Source organism: Dermatophagoides farinae, chromosome 3 (assembly GCF_024713945.1).
Source record: "Dermatophagoides farinae isolate YC_2012a chromosome 3, ASM2471394v1, whole genome shotgun sequence".
Classification (NCBI taxonomy): Eukaryota; Metazoa; Arthropoda; class Arachnida; order Sarcoptiformes; family Pyroglyphidae; genus Dermatophagoides; species Dermatophagoides farinae.
Window position 1 is genome coordinate 3,904,132 of NC_134679.1, and position 24,965 is coordinate 3,929,096.

General features: G+C 29.2%; 2 protein-coding genes and 1 long non-coding RNA gene across 3 annotated transcripts; 2 read left to right on the plus strand and 1 right to left on the minus strand.

The window, feature by feature from the left end:
* Window positions 1-383: 383 nt before the first annotated feature.
* Window positions 384-1,433, plus strand: LOC124494431 (inositol monophosphatase 1). The gene has a single exon (XM_047057596.2). The coding sequence runs from the start codon at window positions 423-425 to the stop codon at window positions 1,281-1,283; it is 861 nt and encodes a 286-aa protein (XP_046913552.1). The 5' UTR covers window positions 384-422; the 3' UTR covers window positions 1,284-1,433.
* Window positions 1,434-9,329: 7,896 nt separating this feature from the next.
* Window positions 9,330-22,493, minus strand: LOC124495030 (oxysterol-binding protein-related protein 1). The gene is made up of 10 exons (XM_047058342.2): window positions 20,925-22,493; window positions 20,689-20,860; window positions 20,406-20,587; window positions 19,695-20,338; window positions 12,712-12,931; window positions 12,143-12,496; window positions 11,269-11,944; window positions 10,795-10,888; window positions 10,095-10,264; window positions 9,330-9,631 (listed from the first exon to the last, which is right to left on the minus strand). The coding sequence occupies exons 1-9, from the start codon at window positions 22,251-22,253 to the stop codon at window positions 10,159-10,161; spliced, it is 3,777 nt and encodes a 1,258-aa protein (XP_046914298.1). The 5' UTR covers window positions 22,254-22,493; the 3' UTR covers window positions 9,330-9,631; window positions 10,095-10,158.
* A 101-nt stretch (window positions 22,494-22,594) lies between these two features.
* Window positions 22,595-24,836, plus strand: LOC124495034 (uncharacterized). Its single transcript, XR_006959250.2, has 2 exons — window positions 22,595-24,148; window positions 24,226-24,836. It is a non-coding gene; the product is annotated as an uncharacterized LOC124495034 (long non-coding RNA).
* The last annotated feature ends 129 nt before the right edge of the window (window positions 24,837-24,965 follow it).

The following is a 24,965-nucleotide window of genomic DNA, read 5'->3' on the forward strand; positions in this document are numbered from 1 at the left end:
AATGCGTTAGTCGCTGAAAATCATTTGAATTGTTTGAATTTGAAACCCAGAAATTCAGTTAAAGTAACTAGATGGAAATGAGTTTATGAATTTCAAAATGCAAGGACTACTAGTTGATTTATCTATTACTATTAAAATAAACTATCTATATAGGCGACAATAAAAGGAAATACGGTATTAATGATGATAAAGGTATTCATAATGATTTGATTTACATTCATAAAAAAAAATTGAATCACAATCATCAACGATAACGTAGCGATAATAGCTGTAGATTTTTATCGCAATTTTTTTTGTTGTTCGATATCATGTGATGATAGAAAATATTTTAATTTCAGATATAATTTAATAAAAAATTGTAAGTCAATGAAATATGAGTTTTATTTGCGTTTTTTTTTCGTTCAGTTTGCTTTTATTGTGAAATGTCATCATCATCATCCTTATTGAAAGAATATTTAGATTTTGCTATTAATTTAGCCAGACAAGCTGGTCAAAAATTAATTCAATGGCAAACAAATGGATTCGATGTGATGGAAAAAGGCATTCATTTTGGATCGATGAAAGATTTGGTTACCGATGCTGATGCTGGAATTGAAAATTTTATTTTCACTCAATTACGTCATCGTTTTCCTGATCATGATTTTCTTGGTGAAGAATCAGATGGCAATCAAATGAATTGTTTAGAATCCAATAGACCAACTTGGATTGTCGATCCTATTGATGGTACAACAAATTTTACGCATTTATTTCCTTGGTCTTGTGTTTCAATTTCTTTGGCAATTGATCAAGAAATTGTTTTGGGAGTTACCTATTGTACTGGACAAGAACGACTTTATCATGCCATCAAAAACGGTGGAGCATTTTGTAATGGCTATCCGATTCGTGTATCATCAAATGTCGAGAAATTATCCGAAGCTATGATTCAAACGGGAATTCCAATCGGTTATACACCAGCTGAATTTCCAGTCAATTTTTCATCAGATCTGTTTAATACAATCATATGGCCAAGCAAAGCGTTTCGTTGTGTTGGTTCCTGTTGTATGGCATTGTGTATGGTTGCCGATGGAAGTATTGATGCATCGTTTATGATTAAAATAAAAATCTGGGATATGGTTGCCGGTTATATTATAATCAAAGAAGCCGGTGGTTATGTTTTCAATATTCATGGTGATAAATTTGATCCAAATGGTGGTAATATTCTGGCCACCGGTAATCTTGAATTGGCAAATAAAATTGGTAAATTATTTCGAAAATGTTCACAAGGAATCATTTACAAACATTAACAATAGATGGCGATATTTTTTTTATTTTTTTGAATTTTTTGTTTTATATATTATCAAATTCATTTTCTAATGTTGAACAAATATATAAATTATTTACGAATGAAAATACAAACACAACATACACATTGTCACTAAAAATCGTTATGACAAAATTTCTGAATCCAATAATAATGTTGGTTTTTATAATAGAAAAAAAATAATATTTTTTTTTTCTCGTTGTAGCAGATGTTTCATGAAAATAGAAAGAAAATTTGAAACATTTTTATTATAATAATAAATTGACAACAAAAATGAACGATAACAAGAGATGTTTGTGTTTGATCATTGTCGTTAAAAGGCGCGTGTTTGTAGGAAAAAAGTTTGTCCTGTCGCTGTTTGTTGTCAGAAACTTTTTTTTTTGGTTTGGTTTGCAGCCCCAGAGAATGAAATGATTTGTTGCCAATTTTTTTTAATAATATCATATCAATGCCACTGATTTCAGATAAATAGTTGTTGCCATTATCAATAATTAGATTTTTCATGAAAAAAAATGAAATATTATCTACAATCTACAGATCTTTGGAGATCAAAATGAATAAAACTTTTATAAAAGATACAACAGTTTAGACATTGAAATTCTAAGAAGGATTTGCATCAAACCGCATCTATCAATTATAAACCAGAGAGCGAGAGAGAGAGAAATTTAGGAAAATATTTTTGAATTAATGAGAAAAAAAGTTACAAATCCTGCTGTAGTAAAGAGATTATTTGAGAATTGAAACTTTTTTCATATTTTTCTTTAAAATTCTTTTTGTTTTCAATAAAAATGCTGAACCCTACCGAACAAATTGGCCATCATGATCAATTTCTTGGATTTTTTTGTTAAGTACAAATTCTTTATTACTTGCTCTTTCTACATTTATCAAAAATCTCCGAACGTAGAACGAGAAAACAATGCCTGAAAAGAATAGTAATAAGAAAAACAATTTAAATGAAAAAAACCTAGATTTGAAATCATCAACCACTAGAAATGGCAATAAACTTTATTTCATTCTTTTTCATATAGAAAAATAACTTTAAGCTTATTTTATAAAATAGAATCGTCGTTAGAGCGACCATAATTTCTGTTCAGTTCGTTTTTGCATTGAACTTTTTGTAAAATGTTTCTGGAGTCATCATTATGTAATAAAATATTTCGTTTATTTCGAGCTTAGACTGGCATTGTTATAAAATAACATGTCGGTATCATCAGTTTTGATAATGATGATGACCCTCATTCCCATCACCACCACCACCACCACCACCATCATCATCATGTTAAGCCACGAATATGGAGCTATTGAATCTACTTTAATGTGAATTAATCGGATCGATAGGATATTATTTCGACAAACGACCGATTCAAGGACAAAAGAATCGACAGTAACACTTGCAATGGAGAAAAAAATTTCATTTAAAATTTCAGACAATTTTTCTCTTGGCATATATTGAAATTTTTTCAAAACCATTTTTCAGGCTTATTTTCTCGTCATGGCTGGTTCAAGATTAAGAACGAAAACAAAACAAAAAAAAATTTCAACAAAGAACACCATAATTCGTCAAGGGACTTCAGTTTCTTCAAAAGAGCTTAAGAAAAGACAAGACAAGACAAGAACAAACAAAGATCTAGAATATTCTGTGTAGACTTTTGAAATTCAAACAAGAATATCTATAGATTCATTTCATTCAACATACGAGTGACACACACACACACACACGGGTGAGATTAATCTCTTTTGTAAATCCAACCTAATAAAGAGAAATGATAGAAAGAAAAAAAAATTCAATGAAAAAAAAGTATTATGACATCAAACATGAACGAGAAAGAGAGACAGTGGAAAAAAAAATTCAAAATGGAAAATATTAGACGTGAATTGAAAATCGTGTGCATGTGTCGAAAACAGGCAATTTTTAGATGGGTGTGATTAAAAATTGCATTATAAAAAAAATCCTATCTTTTTCAATTTTTTTTAATGTTGAAATTTTTCACCCTTCCTAAACATACGCACATCATATTTTGCCATTGAAGTCAAATAGAACAGATGAACAAAACCTTAAACAAATCCATATTATGGATTCAGTGCGAAAAAAAAAGAATTTCGTTTCTCTTTCACTAGTAAATTTCTCCTTGAAGTTAAATGCCTATCTAATGTTGAATGAATGAAAGAATCGTATTATTATTGATTTCGTATGAAGCCAAAACCAGAGCAACAATGATGATGATGAGAAAGAGTAGTGAAAAGGAAAGAAAAAGATGAATGACGAAAAAAATTGATTCGGTTAAAACGAGCATCATGAATCTTGTTTTTTTTTAATCATATATACATGAGAATCAAGCTTAAAAATCGAATATCCTGAAAACCAACAAGAGAAAGAATTTTTTTTTTGGCAAACGATCTATCGATTTTTTTTAACATTGCTATCATTATAATACGGGTATTTAATGGATTTCCCTATAGGGCACATCATGACATTATTATAAAGGCTAGTTTTTTTCAATAAAATGTACAACAACAACAAGAAAAAAAAAATTCATAGTCAATGTGGACAATTTTAAACTATATCGAATGAGATGAAAAAAAAATGAAAATAAATTTTGCATTGAAATAACGATCAACGATATTTTTAAAAATAAAAACAAAAACAATACCAGAATGTGATGGTATCTCAGTCAACGATATTCTCACAGAAAAATGTATATCGTTTAACAATGGAAGAAAAGAATGACCTCAATAACAGTCACTCAATGACTTTGTGTGTATGCAAACAAGGAATTATAATTTTTTTTCGATTCTTTCCAATGAATTCTAACCATCAACAACGAAATCGACAGAAATAAATGTAAATCACCGGTAGGTCGTAAATTTAAAAAAAAAATTTTTTTTTGTGTACTATAGTTACACTATTCCTTCCATTGATGTTAGAAAGACTTAGGGAAACTGGATTTGAAAATGAACCAAAAAAAATATGGAATCAAGAACATTCCACATATATTGATAGATGTGATTTATACAAAACGATAAATCATTTTTCACCCCATATTATCAGCATCCACACATTCAGTGTATAGGAAGAATAAAAGATAAAGAAATGTATATGGATATTGGAATATAAAGAAAATTATCTTAAAACGAAAAAAAACGTTCAATAGGAAATAAAAAATTTCAACAGCCATCAGTGAAAATCGAACTAAATAAAACCACCAAACCAGAATCAAAGGCGGATCAAAGACATTTTCTAGAAGCAAAAGGAGGATCGAGATATTTCGACCATATATATGATTATCATTATTCATTCTTTTTTTTTTATTCCCTTATGTGTTGAAATCTCCCGGAAAAAATGGACAAAACCTATACACGCACATACAAAAGATTCAAAAAAAATGTGGCCTAGCAACGAAACCACAAAAAAAATGAAAAGAAAAAGGAAAGATCTTGTATTCGATTTGGTCGATTTGATCTAAACACAACAAAACAACAGAAGCTTTGATGAAAAAATAATGATAATAACAATAATAATAAAACTATAGATAGATAAGGCAATAGAAAGATCGATTGGCTTTTTTGGGTTCGCCCAATCCGATTCTCATCAACATCATCATTATCATTGTGAATGACTTTATAGAAATAAGGTCGATACAAAAAAAGTAGATTGAAATTTCCGTTTGATTCAATCAATCGTTATGAGAAAAATTTAAAAAATAAAATCATATTTATTCACATCCGTCGAATGTTCATGCAGCAAAAAAAACAACCAACATAATAAATAATAAATATATATAGATTCAGCCGGCAAGCAAACATATACAAAAGTTGATGAAAATAAAAATTATGAAAATAGCTTATAACATCAGTAGCAGTGGTGGTAGCAAATGATCATTGCAAATGATAATTATCATCATATACGGTACATGAACAAATAAATGTTCCAAAAAAAAACCAAACGATTATTCGGTTATTTTTCCATTCTGGTTGGAAAAAAAAGAGAAGCAAATAGAAAAAAAACGATTATCGTCACCCAAATGATGATGATGACGTTGATGAAAATGATAATTATCAAACCTTATAATGAAAACTGTAATGTACATAATAATCACATTTTTTTCTCTCTATCCATATATATAGATCTTGGAATGATGATGGGAATTCAGCGAAAGAATAAAAAATGATTTCATTTTTGGACCACATTCAGTTATTACATATTCGTATATGGATTTTATTATTATTATGATTATAAAAGCTAAATAAATTGTGTATTTCGGTCTATAATGACGGTAATTGCCGTTATTTTTTTTTTTTTTTTTTTTTGGTTATGAATTTCTTCTTTTGCTCGGAATAGACTTCTGTAAATCCAGAACAGAATTTGAAATGAAAAAAAACGAATAAACGAATTTTGGGAATGTAGAATCAAAGTTTGTAAAAATTTTTTCCTCTCTTTTGCATTACTGTATTGTAGATTATATATAATCAGAACTATGAAGGAAAGAAAAATGAAAATCCCAAAAAAATGTGATTGAAAATGAAATTCAATTCTTGATGATGAAAATGATTGGCCTCTTATACAAATATATATAGTAATAAAAACATCAAGTTCAGGAAATTTTCGAAAACTACACAGGTCCTTATTAGTTTGTCGATCGTCAAGTAATCTAATTGCAATGTGTGTTTGTACGGTTAACGTTAAGCTATTATTATCAAATTTCCTAGGCCAAAAACGAAAAGAAAAATTCATGGAAAAGCAAACGATAATAAATCTGTTGAAGGTCGTAACGAAAGTGGATGAGGGAAAAAATGAATTCCAACATCAACAACAAAAAAAGCTCATTAGAGATACTTATAAAAATGGGAATATATAAAAACAAATGACAAATAAACATATATATACAAACATTATTGATAACAAACTTCTTATACTGATTATAGAATAGAATGCTAGAATCGAAATGAAACGATTTCTAAACAGATTTAAACTTTTTTCCATCCATCCATTTATTTAAAGTAAATAATTTTTTTGTGATTGATTGAATAATAAGAAAAACTTGGTAATTCGTGGTCGATTCTATATCATACAAAAAAAAGACATTAAAGATTGTTAAGAAAACTTTTACAATTTTTGTATGTCAAACAAATTTGTCATTTTTTTCCTATTCTAACTGTCTCCAAAAACATCATATATTACACAACATTTAAATTAAAATCTGAATCCACAGCAACACATTATTCCAAAGTGTTGTCAATGGATTAACATGAAAGTAAAAGATCCTTTTTATGGCAATTACAGAATATACACGCATGGAAAAAATGAAGATCAAGTCAGCCAAGTGTAGCCAACAAAAAAAAAATTTGACATGTTTGCCCAAATCAATCAATTGTTACATAATAAATGTATACTGATGGATTCTGTAAAGTGATATTTTATTATAAACTAATAATGATGGATTTAAAATTCGACAAGAAAAAAATGTCGAAAATTGATTGATTATTGCTAGGATACAAACATCGACCAACACATTATTCAACACTATTTATTTGTTTGAAAGTTTTTCGTTTCATTTAGAAATAAAAGAATCATTGATTATAATGATGATGATGATGATAAAATCCATATGTGAATCTGTTGGTCCAAAAAAAAAATTCTGTACAAAGGTCATTCCCAATGATCAATCGACTTGTTCATTCCAAATTGTTGGGACAAAAACAAAAATAATTTGAATTCAACCATTTTGTTTTTGTTGGTGATGTGGAGTGGTATTTATTATTATTTGTCATCATGAATTCTATTGTGAACAACAAAAAAAAATTCCGTCCAGAATTTTTTTTTCATATCGAAAAACAAAAAAAAAGAACAACAATGAAAAAAACTGCTGTTCCATTTTTTGATTTGTAGTATTGTCATCTCATATATCGAGTATCGGTGTGTATGTGAAGAATGTGTTTTTGACAACATCGTCGTGTTGTCCATGAACAAAACAAAAAACAAAACAAAACAATATGGCCCTCGTGTATTTTCATTTTACAATACAAAAAGACAATTCATTATATGCTGACGAAAAAACAAGCGACATTCAGTAAAAAAAAACGAAATTTTAATTATTGGAGAGAAAAGTGAAAAAAAATATATAACGTACTCTGATCAAACACAAATGTCGAAAGTGCCCCGAAAAAAAAACGAAAAGAAAATTAAGATGAATGAATCTAATCGAATTGAATCGATTGTTGTTGAACAATTCGTTTTCTTTGTGTATTTCACCATTTTTATTATTCCAACATTGTCGTCGTTGACAACAACGACAACAACAACAAAAAACGGAAACAAAGAACAAAAACGAAAAATAAGAACTGGAATTGATGTGTGTATCAAATAATGGTCATGATGATTTTGTTTTTTTTTGAATTTGGCATTTTATTTTATTTTATTTTTTTCATTTATAATTTCGTTTTTTTTTCTGTTGAAAACTTTAATTTTATTTTCATCATCATCGTCATCGTTGTCATCATCATCAAGAATTAATTTCGTATTCAATTTTATATGACAACAACAACAACAACGACAGCAACAACAATAACAGAAACAACAGAAAAAAACGGATTACAAGTAACGATAGCAATAGAATAAGAATAATAACAACAATAATATATGAATGAATAATCTTCTGATCGTTTGTTTGTGTGTGTACAATTATTACAGATAGAAGACAAGATCAAGAAAAAAAAACGAAATATGATCGACATTTGCGCAAATCCTGATTTATGATTGAAATTTATAATAAAAAAAAAAAAATTCAAAACGTCGTTGTATTTGTTGTCATCGTATAACAATACTCGATGAACAATCATTGATTTAGAAATGATAATAATGATGTAAATTCCAATGTAAAATGAATGTCAATAGAAATCGAAAATGGTGTCAATAATGATGATGATAATGATAACAATATTGATAAGCCGAAGAACAACATTATGTAAAATAAAGTGCAAACTCATCATCATTTCTAACAACATAAATGTTAGTGGCGAAAAACATTTGGACCAACTCTGATATTTTAATGATTTATAATGACCAAAAAAAAACAATGAAAACATTGAAAATAATATCAGAATTTTGTTTTTATTATTCTCAATAGGCTGATGTTTTGCTTTGTAGAATGTATAATCGGAAAAATCCAGAAAAAGCTTGAATCGATTTTCTAATTGTTATTCTTTTTTCATCCACAACCATAATAGACAAACCGATCAATCGAATATAGTCAAGAATAAGAAAATTCAATAATAAATGATGATCAAGACCAAATCAACATCATGATGATAATTGGTCAACGATTCTTCCACAATTTCTATATGTTCACACCCAGTTATCATAAAAAATCATCATCATGAAGAATCGTAAGTGGGCCATCAATGCCACGATCAAATACTACATCATCATTTGGAAAAGTTTTTTTTTCTCTGCAATTCGACATGAATAATTTTATTTTTCGATCTTGCCACTTGAGTAGAATTCGATTATTTCTTATCCTTCACATTTACATGGTAAAAGTCGAATTTCTTTTTTTTTTCATGAAACAGAAGTGGCTATGTTATCATCATCAACTTCTAGATTCATGTATATACAATAGGATGTTATAGAAAAGCTGCTCGATTTCGTTGTATGTATCGATTTTATTGATTGATAGAATGATTCGATTTATACGGTCTTTTTTTATTCTTTTCGATCGGACGTCAGTTTCTTGTCTTGTATATTATTTTGAAACGGCTTGTAAGAAAAAGTTTTTTTCGCAGGTCGTATATTTGGTTGAAGTGTTCAACAACAACAACAACATCACATATACTTGAATTCAGCCAAGCGAAAAGCCCAAATTCCAATAGATTTGAATTGAGATTCTTCATGTTCATCGGGTATTTCTTTTTTGCATTACAACTTGATACATTTTCCACACTCGTACACTTGCACATATCCGAAATGTGTTTATATGTCATGTGTTGTAATCACACTATCATCATCATCATCATCATCTCAAAACACCTCTTCTTTTTCTATTTATTTTGTTGATTTATATGGTATATAATAAAAATTTATTTCATTTATTATATTGAATAATAATAAGAATGTTTAAGACTGAATGAAAAATAGTTGAGCATTTGTCAAGATGAATTTGAATTTTTTGTGGCTGCAATCTTCTTGTTCCGATTGATAATATTTTTCAACAATTCAAGGAATTTTTATTTTTGAATGCCATCACATTTTCTGATAATGTGGTAGTGCGGACAGATGGTAAAACAAATTCCTTCTTAATTATTATATAGATATGGCCAGGAGCTGGAACAAAGACGCTGTTAGGTATAAAAAAAAAGAATAATATATAATTATTAGTTATTTTATAATTAGAAATTCTATAGTATTTTGATAAAAAAAATGTATCCAAGAGATTTAATCAATAAGTGAACCAAAAAAAAACATAAATATAAAGATAGAGTAGTGGAAAAATTAAAATAAAATCAAAGGGTGTGACGCTCGAAAACCTACATTCATATAATTTTTTTTTTTTTTGGTAATTTGAGATCAAGAATCAAATTTTCAATTACTATTCATGATAATGATTAATGTAATATATATTCGCCCTAACCATATTTTTTGTTGTTTTTTCTTTGGTGAACCTTTTATTCATTTAGCATGATTAATGAATTGAATGAATGAAACATATTCAAATTGCTTTCCCTATAAAACAGTATTTAATTTAGCAAAAAGGCTTCATTTCAAACAGATAGAATAAAATACTCTTTTTCATGAACATACCTTTATAGCCTTTTTCTATTTGATAAAAAAAAACAAAACGAAATCAGAATCATTTTTTGTATATTTAGAATATATCGGGACATCTAGACCAATCACGTTTGGTCCAATATTCCTGTTTAAACACCCAATCCTCTTGTCCAGTATATTGGTTAAATTCAGGCCGAAACCACCTTTATGACATTGACATAATTTTCATAACAATTATCAAGTTTGAATACGGGTACCATCATTATCATGATAGAATAACATGCCAACGATGAAATAAAGTTTGGTTTGTTCGATTGTCAACAGTTCGTCAGTTATATGGGCAGTTATTTTTATTTTTTGATTATTTTTCAGTTGAGTTGAGTAGTTGTAAATGGAGAAAAAAAGCAATTAGTATAATTGAATACGGTAGTAACATGAATAAACAAACAAAATGAAATGAAAAAAGTGGAAACAAAAAAAATTTCGAAAAGTAAAGTTATCAAAAACAAAACGTAAAAAAGAAATTAACGAAAAAAAAATTCTGAACAATTGCGTGAGTGAAATGTTGTTTCAATTCTCTCTACAGCAGCAGCAGTAGTTATGTTTTCAAATCTCGAATTTCACCAACCAGAAAAATACACACACAGAACAAAAAACAAATATACAAACGAATAGTAAAGAAAAAAAAAGAACAAATAGCAATCAAACAACAACAACAACAAAAAAAACTTACAAAGGCTGAAATTCTTTCATTTTGCCCTTTTTCCGTAATCGCCGTGCTTCACGTTGTTTTTCCTCCAATCGATTCTTTTCTGCAGCTGCTGCATCTGTTATGTCATGATTTAATTTTTGACGAACAAAAAAAAAAGAGAAATATTATTATTATTAATGATAATGTTGATGATAGAAAGTATAGTTTTCAGAATTCTTTCATTCTTCTTTTTTTTCGAATATCATTTTCGACAGCAAAATTTTTTTTTACATTTGTATCATGTGGAATCTATTAGCTACATGAATGTATCATTGTTTAGCCATCATTTAGTTTATCATTAATGTTGTTGATGATGAATCCATTTATATTTCTTTTTTTTGTTTTTGTTGGCTCCAAGCAATGGAGTAACAAAAACAACCAAATTTTGTGTAAAAATTTATGTCCAAATCTATATATATTTTTATCTATAATATTGATTCAAGAAAAATACATTACCAAGATCTCCTTCTTCTAATTTTCTTATATCAGGTCTTAAACGAGAATCAGTGGGCGGTAATCGTTTTAATAATTCTTGCCGTTCATTATTATCTCCAGGCAATTCATTTAGACCGAATGTAAACCAATTGAAATTGTAATATTGCGACGAATGTTCAGGTCTTGGTTCAGCTTTCCATAATATTCGAGAATTATTTATATCTAATGAATGTGATGAATCACTTTTAGGCATATCACCTTCGATAGCTTCTGGTGGAAGATTATTATCATCCGTTTGTTGTTGCTGTTGATCATTGCTACTGCCACCGATCGCTACACCAAGATCTAACGATCCTGTCAACTGTTTGGTCAATGAATTCAATTTTGACATCATTTTACTACGATTAAATGAATGATGATCATTTTGACCGCTACCATCACTCGCACCGATATCAATCGGCTTATCGGGTGCACGAAATTTATTATTATTAGCTTTCAGATATTCGTCATAATCTTCAATGCTGGCAGATTTAAGATAATCATTCCATTTTCCATATACAAAACGTAGCTTCTCTTTTTTTACATTCTGTATATAGCCATCCAAACGATTTAGATCATAACCAAACCAACCGGCCGGTTTGAAATTGATGAGCAATTTGAATTGATTCATGTGATTCGCAACTTCTACTGTACCATACTATTATATAATAAAAGAAAAGAAAAAAAAAGTATTCCCAAAGATTTTGGAATTGAATTATTAAAATCGTACAAGAATTTGTTCATGTGGATTACATTAACAAAAAAAATCAATTTACGATGAAATCTAAAATCATTGCCGTTCCACAATTTGATTCATCATCATCATAAATATAAACATGAATTCTATCAAACGCACCTGTTCGAACCAAATTTTTCCGACAATAATATTATGTACACAACAATTGACCGATTTCCAGGTGTAAATTTCACCACAGGATTTGAGTTCCAGTGTTGCCGTTCCTTCGGGTTTCACTTCAATCGATTTGCCCCAGAATCGTAATTTTGGTGCACTAGTTCCACGAAGAATAAAATGTGGTGATTCAGCATGCCAGGCACTGATTGGAGGATGATGTGAAACTTGTTCACAAACAATTTTTGTTTGTGATGTTTTTATTTCATATTCAAACGTTTCACCCAATAATGGATTGAAAGGCTTATTTAGTCGAAGCCAATTTGATGAATAAGCTGAAACGATATATGCACAGATGTTCTAAAGATGTATATATACAAATAAATAAATAAGATAATTAATTGAATGACAATATATAATGAAAATGATGAGAAGAAAAAAGCAAATTAAAAAAACATAATAAGACAGAATAATAATAATTAATTATTCTTTTTGAAGATTAAGATCGCATCATTCAATTCAATTCAATTCATTAGAGCAACAACAACAACAACAACAACAAAAACATAACATACCTCCATACGTTCGACAATATCATCACATTGATCGGCTATGTTAAGATAATGTGTATAATGGAATAATTCTGTCATACGTTGTAAGAAACTAAGAGGCTCATTGAATATCACTGGGAATGTTATTTTCGACAATTCTTTTCCAATACAATGCTTTAGAATACTCCAAAGGCCAATTTCATCTCTAGGCACCATCGGTGCTGGTAAACGATCTCTATGTTGGCTATTTCGAAAAAAAAAGAAACAAATCAGCAAAAATATAGTTATTAAAAATAATAATAATAATTTAGAAAAATTAATCAATATTTTTGAAAGTGAATTGAAGAAAAAATTCATAACATTAGACGATAAATGACAAACCTATTGTGGTTAAATTTAGCTAAAGCACCAACATGGTCACCATCTTGATGATGATGACCATTATCATGGTGATTTTTGTTACAATTTTCCATTGAGAACAATAAATCACTGTGTTGTTCAACATTGTTGCTATCCATTTTGGGTGTATTATTATTATTATTATTATTATTAAGGGTGTGTAAAATAAGGCTAGATTTCTCCATAATTTTGTTGTTATAGATTTGATAGTCATCAGAACATGAAATGATGATAATGATTTTGATTGATTGAATCAGAAGAAGATTGGATTCGTTAACAACGACAATTGTTGATAATGTTTCCAATTGTAAAACACAAAAAAATTATGAAGAAATTTGATTTTTTTTAATGTATTAATATATATATTTCATCTCTTTTTCTTTTTTTGTTCGATAATAATTTGATATTATTGTCATGTACAATGTGATATGGTTCGTTCAATAACATTTAAGACTTAAAGTTCTTCTTCTTTTACGATTTAGATTGAGTGTCAGACTTGTTGAAAATAGAATCGATATTATTCGTAATCAATCGTAAGCGTGTTGCTGTGATTACTTGAGTAACTGTCTGATATTTTATATTTGTGGTCTGACGCTATTATTAGAAGAATGAATAATAATAATGATAATAATCAGACCGGATCTGGTCCGTCACTACTACTATAACTATTGTGACGATTTTGTCGCCGTCGCCTTGCGGCGGCAGCTGCAGCTTTTTTCGCTGCAATCGAATTTGTCGTTTCGATCGCAATCAACACTAGTACGATGAATAGAATAAATATGATGATCAATGATGGTGTTAATAGGGTGGCGGTCAAATGTATCAACGTATGCGTCGTTTTGAATGATTTTTTATGGATGGCCGGGTACTATAATCGTGCCCGGGATGGTTTTTTTTTGGTTCGTTTTTAGTCGTCGTCAATGAATTGATTATGATATGATATTATTTACTTGAATGGAGAAAGAATAACGATGGATTTGGATTCTAAAAAAAAAATCCGAGCAACAATCTATAAAAACACACACAAACGCTGATGTATATTAATTAGCGTTTTTCTCCGATAATTTATTTTTTTTTTGCTTCCCGAATATATGAAAAATTATGTTTTAAAGAATGGCACATTTGGTGAATACAATATGTATTTCAGATGTAAGTCGTTTCGTTCGATATAATTTATCACACACTTAGTGAAGCAACAAAAAATATTGAAACAAACGATAAAAAAAAAAGTTCAAAGTTTTATAGTTTCAATTCAATCAATCATTTTGTTTTTTTATACGAATTGTAAATGGCCGAATTGTGAACACATTCTTCACAACAACAGGATCATCCACATGAAAATGAAATCTTTACATTCGTCAATGCTGTTGTTGTTGTTGTTGATGTCAAATTGTTTCTTCATCGATTATTTTTAGCTTATTTGATGATAATTATATATCTTTCTTTGTATCATCAATTCAAATATATAAACAAGGGATAAATTTACAAGTCCATCGACAAACATTAAATAATCGATATTACCACAAGAGATCTAGGAAAAAAATCTTCATGTAAAATGTCAAGTTCAAAGATCAAAAATTACAAAGCAAAAAAAAAATTCATCATTTTCAAAGTATTGGACTGATGATAATTTTGGTCAAAATCGATAAAAGAGTTTATACGCCTTTTTCTAAAGACAGGTCGTAAATATATGGCTATCCAAGAAATCGATCATAAATGTCACATACACACATATAAAATAAAATGATGACTTCAATTTCTGACAAAACTATACACACGGGAATGATCCAATGAAATAAAAAAAAACCAAATGAAGAGAGAATCAAAAGTAAACTTAAACGTTGAAGCTCGAATATATTTATATACGACAGCAAAAAAAAATAATAAAAGAAAAAATGGCTCGGCAATAGACTTTGGTGAGGTCGTCGTGATCGAATGAAGATGAAACGAGGAAAAAAATAAATCCACTAAAAATGATGATTCAAATTGATCAGATTGAAGAAATTGTAGGTTTTCAATTGATGGCTATTTTATCCTTGATCAAAATAATATACTATATGACAATGATATTTAGATAATAAACTTGCTGAAAGTATTTTGTTTTGTCAGAAAAAAAACGATGGTTAAAAATGTTCGACGAATGATGAATATCATGAATGACCAAATATTGAATGAATGAAAACAAAAATCTGATGATGACAACAATAATATTCTCAATATAACTATGTTTTGCATTGAATAATACCGACACAGACGCTAAAATCCAGCGCAAAATAATAACACACATACATAGAATATAAATAAATGTGAAAAAAACTGGAACCAAATTCAGTTACTGCTCTTTTTTCCCTTTGCGTTCTATACTTTTTATTTTGCTGCTGCTGTATCGCTGTGTAGATGAATTCTGTTGTCATACAGACACACTACTGATCTAGAATGTGTATTTTATAGCGTTTATGGAGCCGCGTGATTCGATTCAATTTGGCAGACTGAAACATAGATATATTCTAGTCCAAGGATTTTTTTTTCATTTCATCGCGTGTAGTTCCTGAAACACAACAACAAAGTAACGAAGAAGAACAACAGAAAAAAATGACAAGAAAACCAAATGCAACTGCTTTGTAGGAAAATGGATAAATGAATGTTTGTGTTGGCAACGTGTGGTATTGTCACAAACACACACACATATATAAACAAGTAAGCATAGGCCCATAAAGAATATTCTATATCCAAAACAGTTGCTAGTTGGTAGTGGCCTTTTGGAACGACGTACAAGATTACAATATATAACCAACACATGTGGCTATGTTCAATGAGGAGAATAAAAACATTGAATCGAAATTGAAGTTCCAAAACAACAGCGGACAACATTTAGCTCTCTCTCTCTCTCTTTCTTTCTTTGGTGATGACCTATTGCCGCGTGCGCGTTAAATATTAGATACGAAATGAATAAAAAACCATAGAATCAAGTTGGCCAAATAATGGCGCCATAGTTATAGTTGGAAAAAAATGAATCCTTCATGCCCATACAAGCATACACACACACATATATATATATATATATACAAATACAGACATCAAAATGAATTCGATTTTTTTCGCACTAATTTTATCGGGTTATATGTTTATATTTGTGGGTGCCTAATTTTTTTCCATCAAACAAATAAATAAAGAAAAAGAGGACAAAAAAACTATAGTTTAATGTGGCTTCTAAATTGGATCCGTTTTCTTTATTTATTTTCTTTGTTATTTATATGTTTGTTGCGATAACAATGAAAACGAAAACAAAACACAAAAAAAAAACAAATAAATAGATCTGCTAATCAGACAAGACTAAAAAAAGGTCTCTCTGGTAAAAAAAGGCAAAAAAAATTTTCCATAAAAGAGTGAAGGAAAAAAAATCAATCAGATTTGATACCCGAAACAAAGAAAAAACATCATGGTAGATATACAAAATTTCAGTAATCATAATAATGATCATCATTAACTAATACATAAAAAACAAATGTTAATCACAGGAACCATTCTATGGCAACAAAAAAAAATTGAGCATAAATTTTCAAACAACAAATTCCGGAAGCAAACAGAAGAAAAATTCGGTCAAATAAACAACAAGAAAACTGAAAAACAAATGTTTTCTTCGTTTTCTTTGGTCGTTGTAAAAAAATAAGTAAAAAAATAAGCAACAAAACAAGATTGAATGATGAATTACAGTGAATCATTCAACATGAAAATAGAAAAAAAAACATCAACGACGACAACATTGAATATGGAACATACATCAACAATTTGACAAATGGATCTACAGACGGAAATAAAAAGAAACAATGAAAATAATTCTCAAAAAAAAAAATAAATAAATAAACACAGAAATAAGAAAAAACAAAACAACAAAATGAAACAAAATTAACCAGAAGAATAGATTATGAAAAACAAGTAAGAACCACCAAAAATTTTTCTTTTCAGTTTTATATGATAATAAAAAAAAAACAAACAAACAAACATAAACAGCCATCCGTATAAATAAAAATCTCGTAAAAAAAGTGATGAAAGCAACAACATTCTGATCATCTCACTACAGTCATTATCATTATTATTATAATGATGATAAGACTCTTATATTCATTATATTACTTGAAATAAAAAAAAAAACATTTCCGTTTATACATAAACATAGTCACACACAGTCAATACGTCACTATAGTGAATGGAAAGCATTAAATCCTCTGTCCAAATTTCTGTTTCGAATATATATAAAGGCAAACAACTATTAATACATTGCTTATCATCATTATTCTGATGCTATGATCGAAATAGAATATTCTTTCAACCATAAAAAATCGAATCTTCTTCTTTTTTTTGGGCTTTTCTACATATATAACAATAAAATGGTTCACGTTTATTTGGCTCATTAACATTCACCACCATTCACATACAAACACGACAAGACACACATTCATGGAATAAATGTGTTATGATCAACGGCGAAAAAAAAAATAAGAATTACAAAAATCTGTCGTATATATACGGTGCCGGACAGTAAAATCAAACGTTAAGCATAAAATAAAATAGACTTATACCATTAGTTTTTGCAATCATTTAAGATGATGAAAAGAACAAACAAGAAAATAAAAACAGAATAAAATTATGACAACTGAACCATATCCGAAGATTATTGGAAAACCAAATGAGAATCATAGAATTCGATAGAAATGATCTTTTAGAATCAGATCATAGGGTAGAGATTCCATACCAGACTTTTATTATTGTTATTATTATCATCATTAGATGGAATGAATCGGGATAATAAAGTAGAAAAAAAATCTCCAGGGTTACAAATCATAGGATTTGAATAAAAAAAAAATAGATTGAGGTCCAGTGAACTGGAACTCCTAGAGATAGTTTATTTATCTGATATTATAATGTTAATGAAGAGCATAGAATGTGCATTGACAAACATGACATGTATGGAACAAATCATATGAGCAAAACCAAACGAATTCAAAATAAAAAATGCCAATTTTCGAAAAAACAATTGTGAAAATGTCAACATTAATATTTAACTATGTGATAATAAATTATTATTATTATTTAATGTTTGTTTACCGGCAATTATATTATCTGACAAATATTCTAAAACAAATTTCATTCCAATTGAAAATTTGAATAACAAACACAATTTTCTTCTTTTCCTTTGACATTGAGAATCAAATTCAATCAATTTATATATACATTTGACATAGTAAAGCATACACACATATGGTTTAATCAATATTGAAACAAACAAAATTGAAATTCGATTCGATTGTTTTTTCTGTCATCATTCATTCATTCATTCATTCAATTTTGGATAAGGATAAAAAAGAACAAAAAAAAGAAAACATTACATTCATGTGATTTTTAAATTAGAAACAAAAATAATAATAATAAAAAAATAACGAAATTTTTCGGATTGTCTTTTTTTTTTAATACACTCCATAGTTTGTGTTGGCAATTATTATCGAACAAAACAACGTCAAGACCAATTGATTGTTTCCATTATCATATATAACACTATAAAAACGAATAAGAAAAAAAGGAGTAAATGGCAAATTAAAAAAAAGTCCAATTGTCTCTAGTTATCTTTTTCGGTCCAGCCATCTAACTTGGGATTAGTTTAAGCATCAATAGAAAATGGAAGAAACTGTCCGTTAAAAAATGTTACAGTACCTATCGATTGGTCCACACAAGCAAACAAAAATGTTTGGAGAACACTGGCATAGATTATTATTCGATTTACTACATGAATAAATGAATGGATGGTTGATGGGGCTGATTGAATGGTAAATTTGAAATTGAATTTTTTTTCATATTCTCGTTTTTTTTTATTTGCAATTGTACAATTCTTTGCTCGATTGAGACAGCCTGTGAATCCCTCCTAACCATCTTTGTAATAAATAAGTAAATTAGATTTCAATTTCTAGAACGCCCGAACGAAAAAAAGCAGAGAGAAACAGGAAAGCAAAAATGTATGATTTCGTTCCAACGTTTGAATTTCCATCACAAAATCTCTCCATGTGAATGTATTGCAATTATTTTTTATTCCTTTTCTTTCACAAGCTAGATTCTATAAATTCACAAACACGGACACGAATTGAATTTTGAATGAAAATAAAATCATCGGTTGCTGCATGCATGCATATATTATTAGCATTGTATTCCAATATCATTACTTATTGGCATTCAATACAGAATCGAACAGCAATAACAAAACATGACAAAGAATTGAATTTGTCTCATCATAAATTTACCGAATAAAAAAAATACTAATAACCGTGATAACGGTGATAATAATAGGCTCTAGAATTTCAAATAGTATAAACAGATGAAAAAACCAGCCAGCCAGCAAGTATTTGATAATTTTTCCTCGTGTTCGACTAACTAGAAAAAATGTATTACAACCCACTTTTTTCATCATTTATGTTTATCATGGTTGCAGACGCACGATAACATTGTCGTAAAAAAAGGAGGAAAAACATTTTTTTTGTAACTATGAATTCACTAAAATATAATTCGTTAAATTTTCCGTGAACAATTTGATTTTCATAGTAAAAAAAAATTATGCCCACCTCATTGAATTTAATGGTAAATCATCCGAAGCAATAGTTTTGTCTGCGTCACCATCATCATCATCGGGTGATAATGTCGATATCGAATCGTTGATTGTAAGATCATTCAGTTGTTCACTATTATCATTTGCAGTATGAAATGTTGTCAATGTTTTCAATTGATTTAATGGTTCATTTTTATTATCAATACTATCCATTATGATTATTCGATCATCACTATTTTTGTTATTGTTATTAGTTGATGACGAATCACAATGAACAATTTGATCTGGATGTTGTGGATTTGAATTGGAATGTTGATGATGATCATCTTCATCATCAAACGCATCATCGAAAGCATCATAAAATTCATCCATATCGGTCGCCATTGATGTTTGCGATAGACATGCAAATGATCGTACAAGACTCTGATTCAATGATATTAGATTAGAATTATGTATAGATTGATCAGCTATAATCGAATTATTTTGAGCAACATCGGTCGGCATTGATGTTGAGATAGAATGTTGCTGTCTGGCAGTAGAATTAAGAATGGAACGTGTAACTGATCGTTCTAGATCATGATGTTCATGGGCTAATAATTGTAAAGCTTCTTCCAATGCACGAACCTTTTCCTGTTCTTGTTGTATCAATGTTTGTCGTGACTACATCAGTATTTTGTAAGCATAAAATTTATTAATTTTAGATAGAAAAAAATAATAAATTACGAACCTGATTCTGATGAGATATCAATACTAAACATTGTGTCAATGATGAGTTGGCATTTTTTGATGATTCCAAAATCAAATTTAAATGAAATTTAATTGAAGGTATTGTAGAACGAGAAATTGAATCTATTGATTGCACTGAATGAAAACTATCATTGGAAAATTGGTCATCACGATTTCTTTCAGCTATATTTTCGAAAATGAATAGGAAAAAAATCAATATTTTGTCATCAATATTTATCATTTAAATATAAAAATAATAATAAAAAAATACATTCAAAACATACGAGAAAAGAATAGGGTCTCATCATTCAATAATTGCTGTAATGCATTGATATGTCGTTCAAGAATTTTTTGATGTGCATTCGCTGTCACTATCATATCCTGTATGGCCATTGGTGATAATAATTGTTTGGCAGCCTCCTCTTCATCATCCGAATCATCGCCCATATGAGTGCCCTGTGGTTATTTATTCAGAAAAAATAATATTTGAGTCAAAAAAAATAAAATATAAAAAACATACTTGTTTGATAAAATTCGTGCTGAAATAAATATGATCATTGATGGCGTTAATCCATTTTTGCAAATTAAGTTCGGACTGATTTTTCGGCAGTCCTAACATTGCTCGAGATCGATCACCGAATATGATAATGAAACACAATGGCTGTGGAGATGGTGATTGTTGTTGATGTTTATGATCAAGATTACTGGATATTGAGCTCGAAATGGATGGACTATTGCTATTATTATTGCCAACATTATCATGTACGACTTCGGTAATGGCGTTATCTAGATATTTATAACCTTTTCTTCTGACTCCGGTAGCTGCATCAGCTCGATTTTGAAAATACGAAAACACACCCCTTTCGAGAATGACCCATACTGGTCGCCAACCAAAAAATCGTGCTTTACGTAAAAGGCATCCTTCGAAACGAGCAACAGATTTATTTTTCAATGATGCAACCACTCTTGGTGTCATCACTGACAAATGTGCTTCCTGTATTAATTGTTTTAGCGAAATTGTCGCTGCCACATTAGAAGCCAATTGTCCGCGTTTATTTTTGATCGCAGTGTCGATACCATTTTTGAGTAGAAAAATGACTACTTCGGTCTGTCCACGATAAGCAGCACAATGTAGGGCAGTATTGCCCGATGAATCAGTACAATTAATATTGATACCATTGTTTGTATCTTCAAGCAATTCTTTTATGACGGAAATTTGTCCAGATCGTGCTGCACTAAGGTAACGTTCTTCACGACGTTTTATGTCAAATTTTTCGGCTGCCGATAATAATTTCTGTATTGAATCGGTTTTAGCTAATTCGAATGCTCGAAGAGAATCACCATTAGAAATGAAAACGTTTGCCTGATGTGCAAGCAATAATATGACAATATTTTCACGGCCAGTATAGGCTGCTTTATGCAAAGGTGTATCACCTTCTTCATTTTGTATGTTAACATCGGCACCATTTTTCAATAGAATTTCTACCACTTCATAATGACCGAAATATGTGGCCAAATGTAATGGTGACCAGCCAAAATTGGCTTTAACTGTACCTTTACAATCAATATTCAGAGCAATCTCATGAGCATTACGAAGACTTAATAATTTTTTCACTAATTGCACTTGTCCGATACGAGAAAAATGTAGAAGGAATTCTTCAGAAGTTTCAAAATCAACAAGATCATCTTCATGGATATCGTAGAATTCTTGAGCATCAAGTTTTAATGGTTGAATTTTTTGTTCAGTTTTTTGATCATCATGTAAATCGGCATTGCTGATGGTCGATTCTTTGTCGTCTTGTTGTTCGTTTTGTTTGTTGTTGTTATTGGGTTGATAAGAGGAAAACATTTTTTTGATCAATTAAATGAATATATAGATAATTTATTACTATTCTGACTATGCACAAAAAACGGTAAACAAAGGCAAAAGATGAAAGCTATTGAGAATGATGATCCGATCACCATTTCAATATATTTATTTATATTTATATAAAGATTGATAAGATTTTTAATTTTTATATATACATCAACACCTTTCCAATGTAAACACACAAACAACGCCATTCAATTTAAAATCATTTCGTAAAATGTTGAAATAGTCAATCTATTCTAGTGTCATCTATTGTCATGAATTTACACAAACTTTCAATTGCAAGAATATATTATACAAGCTGTTAAAAATTGTATACAGTAAAAGCTCCTTATTCGCGGGGTATATGTTCCATAAATATGCCGCGAATACAGAAACCGTGAATAAGGAATGGAAATTTATATGGGATTATAGGGGATACGTTCTTAGGTGACAAAATAAAAAAAACAAGTGTATAAAAAATCAATTTAATTGAAGTTTTTGAACATTTTTATTAATTATCTTAAGGCTTAGGCAATGGTTTGAAAAATTTTGTAATTTTCTCTTGCTTGGCAGTTTTTAAAAGCTCCTTCAATTCAGACTGATACGCAGCAGTCGCATTATCAATTTGCCTCTTAAAAATAAGACTTCGTTCCATAGACGGATCAATGTTCATAAAGAAATCGCAAAGCTTCAAATTCATCGATTTCGGCTATGTTTGCAGTCAAAAATTGAACTTGCACAGATTCTTCGTCATTTTCCGCAGTCAGAGCAGTTTCAAGTTCGCGAGGATGACCTGGTGCATTGTCTAAAACTAGATTTGAAATGTTTTCTCGCTCACAATTTTTTATTTTACTTATTAAATCCGCGAATAAAGAAATTTTTAGCCGCGAATATAGGAATTGGGTCGCATTTTTTTAGTCCGCGAATAGTGAAACCGCGAATGAAGGAAGCGCGAATAAGGAGCTTTTACTGTAAATTGGAGCACTCAATGTTACGTAATATATGAATGGTTAGGATTGAAAAAAAAATTTTAAACATGCGAAATTTGTTTATGTTTATAACTAAATCAAGTTTTTATTTGATTTTCATATTAAATTTATACTCCATTCTAATAGTATGAAATTGTGATTTCAGATTATACAACAATTCGATCGAATAAAGATTCACGAATCTTTGGATCTGCTTCTCATAAATTGTGGGCTAAAGCTATGTGTACATCTATTTATGTATTCAATACATGGATAAAAGATGATAGTAAATCACCATATTAAAAATTGTATGGTAAAAAAAATGTTATAATCATTTAAAAACCTTTGGGTGTGAAGCATACCATCATCAACTTAGATCACCTAGATCAAAACGTTCGAAATTTGACAAAACATCAAAAAAAGAAATTAATGTTTATTGGTTATACGAATTCAGTTACAAATTATGGATTACATAATCCAAAAACTGAAGAAATCATCATTACAAATGATGTAAAATTCAATGAAGATAGAATGTATTATGATTGGTTTAAAACATCAAGATGTTTGTCTGATAAAAATTTTCAATCTCATTCTTCATCAAATATGAATATGAATTGATTCAAACAATGATGATCACAGAAAAAAAAGTAGGGTTAGTACTAACCCAAAATGGTTAGTACTAACCTGCAATGCTAACCCACAAAGGTTAGCACTAACCATTTTGGGTTAGTTTTTTTCATACACACCATACAAGTACTTTTCATGTATAAACCTATCATAATAATTTTAAAAATTGATGCAATGATGAATATGAGAAAGAATGATTTGAACTTGAAACTAATACTCTGTCTGTGGTCGGTTGTTTTTTTTTCTCTCTCTCTCTCTCTTTCTCTCGGTATGATATATGAATGAAGTATAAAAAACGTAAGTTTGATTTTCATATCATTTCAATTCACCACAACTTGTCCTTTATTTAATTTCAATATTTTTTTTCATTCGAGTAACGATTCAATAATAATATCATTATCAATTAACCAAATGGAACCACAAATACCGAAAGTATCTCATTGGACATCAATCGAACACCACCTACAATAAATTGTACAATAATGAGAAATGCAACACCGAATCCATTACGTTCGTTTGTGGAATTTAACCGGACAACAACAACAACAACAACACCTTCATTATCACGTGATGAATCGCAAACATTGTTAAATTTTTCATTGGAAGATGCATTCGATTATATTGAATCTTATATAGTTGATTCCTGAATCGATTTTAATGTTTTTCAATTTAGTCAACGTCCAGTATTTGTGACATTTGTACGATTAGTTACAGCTTGTTTTGTTTCTATCGGTGATAAATCAATGAATTTTAATCAACGAACTAAAATGGAAGATGTTTGGAAAAAATTGAATTCACAATGATGATAATGTCACCACAATTACAGCATCATAATTTTCAACACCACCAACAACAACAATGGAATATTGTACATGTGACAAAAAATGATAATAATTGAATCAAATAATTTTTCGTAAATTAAATCACTATTTTATATTTTATTCATTTAAATATATTAATTAAAAGTTGAGTTATAAAATCATAACTATTTTAGTCGTAAAATTTAAATTCTTATATGTCAAGAAGCATTCGACGATGAGCGAAAACAGATTCGAAAATAGTTTTGAATTTGGTCAACAAATGAGTTATTATGGAATCCAGAATCAAAATTCTC